The sequence below is a fragment of the Sylvia atricapilla genome, chromosome 14, assembly GCF_009819655.1.
Source record: "Sylvia atricapilla isolate bSylAtr1 chromosome 14, bSylAtr1.pri, whole genome shotgun sequence".
Taxonomy (NCBI): Eukaryota; Metazoa; Chordata; class Aves; order Passeriformes; family Sylviidae; genus Sylvia; species Sylvia atricapilla.
The window spans coordinates 12,468,599-12,477,577 of record NC_089153.1 but is presented as its reverse complement, the minus strand read 5'-3'; the positions used below and the strand labels follow the sequence as shown (position 1 = coordinate 12,477,577).

General features: G+C 50.2%; 1 protein-coding gene across 1 annotated transcript; it reads left to right on the top strand.

Moving 5' to 3' along the window:
- Positions 1-1,101: 1,101 nt before the first annotated feature.
- On the top strand, positions 1,102-6,142 carry ATOX1 (antioxidant 1 copper chaperone). Its single transcript, XM_066329202.1, has 4 exons — positions 1,102-1,135; positions 2,710-2,785; positions 4,053-4,209; positions 5,926-6,142. The coding sequence occupies exons 1-3, from the start codon at positions 1,130-1,132 to the stop codon at positions 4,181-4,183; spliced, it is 213 nt and encodes a 70-aa protein (XP_066185299.1). The 5' UTR covers positions 1,102-1,129; the 3' UTR covers positions 4,184-4,209; positions 5,926-6,142.
- The last annotated feature ends 2,837 nt before the right edge of the window (positions 6,143-8,979 follow it).

Sequence of the window (8,979 nt, the reverse complement as noted above, 5' to 3'; positions counted from 1 at the left end):
AAAACCTCCTGGCTATTTTTAGCCTAAGCCACGCTGCAATCTGCCAGTTCATAAATCAGCACTGCAGACTTTTACAAAGTTTAACATGAGCCCAGTGACCCAGCACAACAGTTCGTCCCGAATAAACTCTTGCCAAGTGGATCCTGGACATGTCTCTGCAGAGCAATAGTAGGGCAGGGAATTCCTCTTTTATAAAACCATCGGTACAAGCAGCAGCATCCTGTGCACCTCAGTAGAAATGCCCTGAGCCTCACCTGGTGTGGCAGAAAACAAGAAACACGCTGCTTACATTCCCTGCTACAGGTTCACAGGAAGATGGTGAAACCCAGCGAGTGGTCAGAAGTGCCTCACACACCAGAGCTCTGCCAGCTCTTCTCAGCCCTGATGTGATGCTCTGTGTCCTCTCCATTTCAGCCCTGATGTGATGTTTTATCCCCTCTCCATTTCAGCCCTGATGTGATGTTCTGTCCCCTCTCCATTTCAGCCCTGATGTGATGTTCTGTCCCCTCTCCATTTCAGCCCTGATGTGATGTTCTGTCCCCTCTCCAACTTCCCTGTGAAAGCACCTGAGGTGCTCCACAGCCTCCTCCACCTTGACTCAAGTTTTTCAGAAAGGGGCTCATTTATTTCCTTCAAACGACCATAAAGCCAGAGAAGAAAGGGGGGAGGGGGGGGGGGAATAAATAAATAAATAAATAAACCCACCACCAAAGCAGACACATGCTCAGGGACCAGCTCTGCATTAGATGCATTAGAGACACTCCCCAAACCTCCCGCCCTCAATACCCAGTCTACCAGAGCTCTCCCAAGCCAATAAATCTCAAAACCTCAAAAGACGGAGAGGAACGAGCTTTCTTTAGCGGCCCGGCCCCATCTTCCCGGCTCTCCCCACCTCCCTCCCGCAGCCATTTGTCCCTGCTGATCCTTAGCCTGGAAGCGAGCAGAGCACCCTTTTGGAGCTCCGCACGGCCACCATCCATCCGAAGGCTCTCCACCTCCCCTCGCCCTCCGCGCTGGCATCCCCGCCTCCCGAGGCCGCGGGCTCCGCGGGGCCGGGCACGGCCCGCCCCTTCCTCCGCTCCGCTCCGCTCCCGCAGCCGCGATCGGGACCCGCCAGCGCTGCTCCGCCATGCCGGTGGGTGCGGGGGGCGCAGGGCCGCCGTGGGGCCGCCGTGGGGCCGCCGTGGGGCCGCCGTGGGGCCGCCGTGGGGCCGCCGTGGGGCCGCCGTGGGGCCGCCGTGGGGCCGGGGGACGTGGCGGGGCAGGGAGGGCGCTGCCCGCTCCCGGGAGCGGCCGCGGGGCTCCCCCGGCGCTCGGTGCTCCCGCAGTCGCCGAGGCTCCCCGAACCTCCGCGGCTCTTTCAGCCCCCGAGGCTTCCCCAGGCCCCGAAGGTCTCTCAGCCCCTCGGGGCTTCTCCGGTCTCCCGAGGCTCCTCCAGCCTCTGGGGCTCCCCCAAAGCCCCCGACTCTCCCCGTTCTCGAGGTTCCCTCAAGGTTCCCCCAGCCCTCGGTGCTCCCCTAGTTCCGCGGGGCTCCCCCAGCCCTCAGAGCTTCCTCAGCCCCCCAAGGTTCCCCCCGACCCTGGAGCTCCCCCAAACCCCAGGCCCCCTCCAGCCTCCTCCAAGGTTCCCCCAGCTCCTGGAGCTCCCCCAAACCCCAGGGCTCCCCCAGTCCCAAATTCCCCCAAACCCCAGGCTCCCCCAGAGCTCCCCCAGTCCCAAATTCCCCCAAACCCCAGGCTCCCCCAGAGCTCCCCCAGTCCCAAATTCCCCCAAACCCCAGGCTCCCCCCCACCTCCCAGGGCTCGGACGCAGAAGGGCAGCATTGATGGGACCCTCCTTCCACCCCTGCCCACACACCTTCCCAAAGCACCCAGGGCCTTTGGGAAATAAAAACACAGAAAATGGCAATTACACTGATAAAAAAACCCTAATGGCGATCTCTACCCCAAGCTTTTTCCTGGGTGAATGATCCCAAGAGGGTTTTAGTCTCACAGTGGTGGGGGGCACAGGGTGGTTCTGAATAGGAGGAAGTATGGGTTGCAAGTAACAAATGAACATTAGTTTTACTTTTCTTTTTTGAGGAAAGTAAAAAGCACGTGCGTGAGAAGGAAATTAGGACCCATCTAATGCCAAAGGTTGAAGGCAGTGGTTAGTTACAGGCAAACAGCGATTTGTTAACCCAGTGTTGCTCACAAGTAGTGAAGATATTGCTGGGGCCCCAGTGGAGTGGAGGGATGAAAAAACAGCAGTAATGATCCTTAAATTTCTGTTTTGCTTATATTTTTTATTATGTTTGGGACCAGAAGCCTTGTAGACACAAGAAGATTAGGACAGGGAAGCACTGAAAACTCACAGACCTAAGTCAGGAGAGGGGGTAGCTGGAGGCAGGAGGTTTGCTTCTCCTTGGCTTCCCTGGACAAGCTGAGTGAGTCCAGCAGAGGCCATGGAGGTGACGATTTGTGCTGACTCTGGAGGTAGCCACACAATCTCCAAAGGCCCCTCAGGATTATGCTGTGGGGGAGAGCAGCACAAGGAGGGAAGACCACCAGGAGTTCTCAGTTTTGCTGAGGATCCCTTAGTGGGGTGTGTATGATCCTTTTGGCTTGGGAGGCTTTGAACCCACCTCCCCAAGGAAAAAGGCAAGTGGGGAGTGTTCATGGTGTATTTCCAGCTGTGCTCTCCCTGACCCCTCAATTGCCTCTTTCCAGAAACACGAGTTCTTTGTGGACATGACCTGTGAAGGCTGCTCCAATGCAGTCACCCGTGTCCTGCAAAAGCTGGGAGGTGAGTCAGTGCTGGGTGTGGGACAGCCAGCTCCAGGGCACTGCCCTGGGGTCCTCCAGCCTGAGGGATAACGCTGTGGGTAAAAGTTGAAAGTTGGAGACCCCTTGCTCTGCTCTGATCCTGCTCCTTAGCTGGTTACAAGTCACTGGTTGTTTGCAAGTCTGTGACCCTTGGAGAAGTGTCAAGGGAGGGAGGAGCTGCCATGGCTGCAGGTGGCTCTGAGTCACCAGGGCCTCACCCTGAACCCTCTGGGAAGGACACTGGTAGACCCCTGCTCAGGCTGCCAGAAGGAAGGGAGGTGAATGTCCTGCCTGGCCTTGTTTCCAAGGAGGCCTGGGGTGGCTATGGTGCTTCCCGAGATGTGTCATCAGCAGTTACAGTGAAGAGCTGCTGAGCAGAGCATTTGGTGGTTGTCTGTGTAGCCTGTTTTTAATACCACCTGGAAAATTATAACCCATGTCTCCTGTTTGCTGGCATTTCCAAAAGAGAAGGATCTGGCCTGTGCTGGTCAGTTGTGAGGACCTGCTCCCCTCCAAAGGAGAACAGTTTCCAGTCTCCAAGGCAAAGGCCTTGCAACTTTTTCCAGACTCCATTAGCAGGCTGTGACAATCCCATTGTCTCTGTGTGTGGTTGTCAGCACCTCCATCATTCTTCAACAGGCTGGCCAGTATCAGCCTCATGTGATGATGAAGTGTAGCTCTCAAAGCTGATACATGCTTACAAGTTTTGTGAAAATACATAAATGGATAGAGACTGTATGTCCAGTTCCTTTCACTGGGATGAGAGTGGTTCACCTTTATTTGGCACTGGGAAATCCACAGGGTAAAATGTCCTTTCCCTCCTTTTACTTCCAGCTGTTAGGTGGTACTACCAGTTTAGGCATCTCGTCCTGAGCCTTTCCTAACCCTATCCACACTAAACCAGAGCACAGACTGAGCTGGATGGAAATTTTAGTGGTTGGTTTGAAATCAGCTTATCCTGGTTCCTGTATAAGTGATTGTGTTGATGCAAGGTGGGGTGAGCAGATTAGAGCAGTAGAGAGACTGTGGTGCCTGATGTGGAGCTGGGGCAGATTTGACTTCCTTCATGGCACTCCTGGCAAGACACCAGGTTGGATTTGCTGGCTGCTGGTGATATCAGAGTGTGCTGGCAGAAGATAAATGTCCGTTTGACTGATGCCCTGGGGAACACAGATGTGTGAAGGTGAGCTTTTCCTGTGCTTACACCATTTGGCTGCTTCTAACTGTGAATTTTTTTTTTCTCATAGGTGTCAACTTTGATATTGACCTGCCTAACAAGAAGGTGTGTATTGACTCGGAGCACACCGTTGACACCCTGTTGGAAACCCTCAAGAAGACTGGAAAGAATACTTCCTACCTTGGGGAGAAGTCTGCATAGTAGCCTTGCCTCCTGTGAGGAACTAGGTATATACCAGATGTATCCAGTGTGGAAAAGAGACACTGAACTTTTTCCAGCTCTCCCAGTAAAACAGGCATCTTCCTGGAAAGCACAAATGTGAAAGGACCTGCAGGTCTAGCTTCAGCAAACCCCTCATATCAGAGAAGCAGCTGGAGCACACACAGGGACCCCTTAGCTATTCTGCACAGCCTGTGTTATCCCAGCCTTGGCTGTAGTGCAGAGGTAAAACACAGCCTCTGTGCCATTCCCACCATTCTAGGTGAATCTAGGGTTTGCCAGAGCATATTGTGCATGAAAACAAATCCCAAACACGCTTAACAGCTGGCCAGAGAGATTGATAGGCCCCAGCAACAGCAGAGAGGGTGATGGGGCACAAATACCCCTTTGGGTGTGTGATGCTCTGAGTTGGCTCTTAGCACAAGGACCTCCAGCAGCTGATTCTCTTGATAAGGCTGTTAATCCTCCACTACACTCAAGGATGGAAAAACAGCAGCTCCCTGGATGTAAAATGTTTGGTTTCAGAATAGCTCCCAGTACACACATTCCCTGGCCAACTGTCTGCTCCAGTGACAACCTGATTGTTGCAGCCTGTCAATTCTCCCAGAATTCCAGCATTATAAAGACATGTACAAAGCTCTGCTGACTGTAAAATATATTGGCCGATAAGATTCAGTTTTAGTGGAAAAGGGTAAAGTGGGAGAGGGCTGCCCACTCACTGCATGTATTGTTCTTTAGTGTGCAAAATTATTACATGGCATCTCCTAAGAATTTGTTTCTGTCAGTGGAGCTTTCTGATCCACTCACTTTTTTTTTTTATGGTCTAGTTGCATCATCTCAAATACCCAGCACAGATGCACTGAAACCAGTCCATGCTGATTTAATTTCCAGTCAGTAAATTAAATCAGGGATTTATACCAACTGGAATTAAACTGATACAAGAAAGAGCTGAGCTGATAGTGATGTGTGTGCAATAGATCTGCATTGTTTAACAGGCTGACAACAGATTTAAGATTTGCAGTTTGTTTCATTTTGAGCAAGCTCTCAGTGCTTCTTAGAAATTGTTTAAAATCATAGCTGTAATCAAATAACAACCCCACTTCAACAGTGGGAGGCATGCTCTGATATGATCAGTGCCTCAAATAGTTTTCAGTGTATTTCAGTTTCCTGATATTGACTACAAGGCCTGTTACAGCTTGCAGGGACTTGTGGCCTATGTGTCAAGTGCCTGCAGAATTCAACTATTAGAGCAAAATCAGTCTCAAATAATGGAGATGTTTCTCTTTTCCTGGCCCAGTTTTCCCATTTCTTTCCTTATATGACATCAAGGCAGCCGGTGAGTCAGTTCAGCTGGCCAGCGTGGCAGAACATTTCTCTGGATGCCTTTGTTTTCCTGTTGCATTTTAACTGCAGCTCTTTGACTTACCCAAGGATCTTAAGACCCAAAACAAAGAAGAATGGGAGGCTGGACTGCCTTTGCAAGATCACTTCAGCAGTCAGGCTAAAAAATCCATTCAATTAAAATTTTGCACACAACATAGGGAATGTTTTTAGGGGCCCATCCGTAGAAGGAGAGAGGGAAGTTGCAAATCCTTGGCTTTGGTGGATAGATTTCTGTTTTACCGGCAGAGGGCATCTCTGTATAACGTTATCTCCTCTGGATCTTGCTGTTCTTTTCCATTCATTTATTTATTTGTTTATTTATTTATTTATTTACTTTGCAGGAACTCAAACATGACTTCAGCAGAAAGATGCTTTAACTGTTTGCGTGTTTCCCAAGTTGCTGTGTCGTCTGCCCTTTGCCAGATGTTGGAAAGCAGAGGGCTGGCGGGAGGAGACAGCTGGGCCTTGTCCTCTAGAAGTGGGGAGGTCTGGAGGAGCAGGTTTTGTGCTGTTTTTAGTCCCACAGTAAATCGAGGCGCTGCTTTTGCCTTTCAGTGCGTGTCTGTGTGTCCTGTGTGTCTTTGTTCTGCTTTCAGTGGTTTTCTGTGAAAGAGGCAGTTTTTAGGGATGGAAAACTTCCCTTTCCATGCAAGACAGGTCTCCCAGGAAATTGCAGCTATCCTTAGAAGCTGGCTGCAACCTCTGCCTGAGGGACACATCTCAGGAGAACTGTGCTTGAATGTCACTTAGATTTAGGGAATCTGCATCTTGGAAGTTGTTTTTCCATCACGGAACAAACAAACTTTCCATTTGGGATGCAAGTGCTGGGGAGAAGGGACTTTTGCAGCCCCTGTAAATCAAGAATTACCAGGTGTCCTTTTGAGCTCGATGTGGCCTTGAGGAACAAGTGTGCAAAAGAGAATTCCTGAGCTGATGAGAAATACAGAGGAGACGGAGGAAGGAGAAGGGTGTGGGCATATCCAAGGTCTCTTATTTCCTGTCCCAGTGACCAGTCTTCTGGCCTGTGCTGTTGCTTTCATTTAATTCAGGTTTTCAGCCCAGTGGAGGGATTGCGTGTGTGTCCCAGTCTGCTGTCTCTTGTTTCACACAGGGCATGTCTCCCACGCCTGCCAGTCACACGGGGCTTGTTCCACAGAAAGGAAAAGCAGCTAAAATTTAGGAGGAAAAGGTTACTTTATATTTTAGAGATTTTTTTGTAACTACTTTAGATTAGTTTTGACATAACTGCAATTTATTCTTTCTTGGAGTAGTTTATTGTTTCAAAGTCCTTCTTTACCTTTGATCCAAGCATGATTCATTGCTGTAGATGCACTTGCAGGAAGCTGGAGAGGCACTTCAAGGAATGTGTTGCTGACAATTTTTATTTTTAATTAAGAGAAGCTAAAGGCCACAAGTGTAACATCATTGCTTTATTTTCTTGCCTTAAAGCCTCCCAGTTTGGCAGGAAGTTTCCAGAGCCAAGACCCAGAACCACAATCGATTTCTGCTTTGTGTCCATGCACTCAGATCCGGTGTGACCCCTCCAGGGTCCTGGGGAGTGAGTGAATCCCTTTCCCTAGAGCTGGTGTTTGCCAATCTCAGTTATTATTTATTGCTTTCATCTTCCTCCCTCTGGTGGCTCAGCTCTGGTGGCAGTGTCTGGGGGGAGGACATGTGCTGGTAGCCTGGCAAGGAGCTGGATGGCACAGTGGCCTTGGAGCCAGCAGTCCTTGTGGCACTTGCTGTCTGCCAGGCTGGCAGGGGCACTGGCAGTGTGGTGCCCACACACAACTCCCAGTCTGTCTTGCTGAAACCAGGCTGCTCATCCTTGGTGTCTGGGGTGCAGCTTTATGCTGTCCACGCTCCCCTGGCTGCTCTGCTCCCTTTTCCTTGCTCTGCTCTGGGTAAAGCCTGCTTATCTCTGAGGCAGACAAGGAAAGGTTTTTACCCACAGCCAGCCAGGAGGTTCATGTAGATACCTGAAACTCCAGCACCCATCTGCAGGGCTGCAGTCTCCCAGCTCTCTCCTCCCTTGTTCAGTGTGGACAGAGAGGCCAGACACTGCTTTAAGCTCTTGTCTATTGAATAATGACACCTTGTGACAGTCCTCTCTTGGAGTGTGGGCTGCATTTGGGCTGAATACTGCTGGGATAGGGAAGTTAGGGCAGGATGGCTGAGTCTGAACAGAGCTGCAGGCCTGCAGAGTGGCTGCCTGAGAGGTTTATGGAAAAGCTTTGGGAGAAAAAACAAGTTCATAGACTAAAAGAATAAGAGAGACACTACCTAAGCAAAGTTTCTTTGTTCCACCACTGCCCAATTGCAACATCTTCATTAATCATGTTTGATAAACGAAGCTTGAACTTGACTGCATCTCACGGAGAGGGACCCTGACAAGCCCACATGGATAACATGGCCACAATATTTTCCACAGGAAACAATATGCCAGACACTGAGGCTGTTTTCAGACAAGGAAATGCTCAGTTTGCAGTGCAAACAGGAAAGGGTGGCACTTGGAAAAGGAGCTTTCCTATACCACAGACATCGAGGCTCTGCAGGACATCCCAGTGACCTGCTGGAAGAGTGATGTGTCAGCAGGATGAGCAGCTGGTGAGGTCCATGGTGCATTGGCATCCATTAATATGTCATCCCAGCCACAGGGAGACTTCACTGCCGTTTTTTTTCTTTTTGTTTAATTTCCTCACTTCTGGTTTCTTCAGAAGGGTCTCAGCCCAGCTCCAGCTGAACTGTGAGAATCCACAAACTGCCTCTAGCTGCAGCACCAGTAAGAACTGGGCAAACCCTGAGGGACAGGCTTTAAATGTTCTTTTGTTTTCCCTGCCTCAGAATGATCTTTTACCCCGACCTCCCTCCACAGTGTTTCCAGCAGACAGCATTTGCTTTTCTCACCCATCTGTGTGTTTGCAGCATTGCTGCTGTGCTTCTGGGTGTCATTTTTCACCCAATGTTACCTTCCCCTGCTTTTTAAACAAAAATCTAATTTCAGTGGAAAAGTCTACAGCCTCCAAAGCCCAGTCTTTTATGCACAAAAGAAAAGTTGTGGTTATCCCAGGGCTGCCTTAAGCACCACTGGCTTTTGGGCTCTTTCTAATTACCTGATGACAGGCAGGAGATGATTTTAGCCAAAGGAGCAGTTGAACTCAGTCGAACCACCCAGTAAATGAGAGAAATTCCAAAATAGCACCACTGGCTGCAGAAAGCAGGCAAGGGACAGGAGATCCCCCTCAGTGACTGCAAATGGTGATTCCTGGTGGCTTGGAGAGGTAAATTGCTGCGAAATTTCAGGGTGGGAAAGAATGGTTCAGTTTGCAGCAATCTCAGGAATTTCACAGGCGTGGTGTGTCTGGGTGTTAAGACACGTGGTTACATGGGGGAGT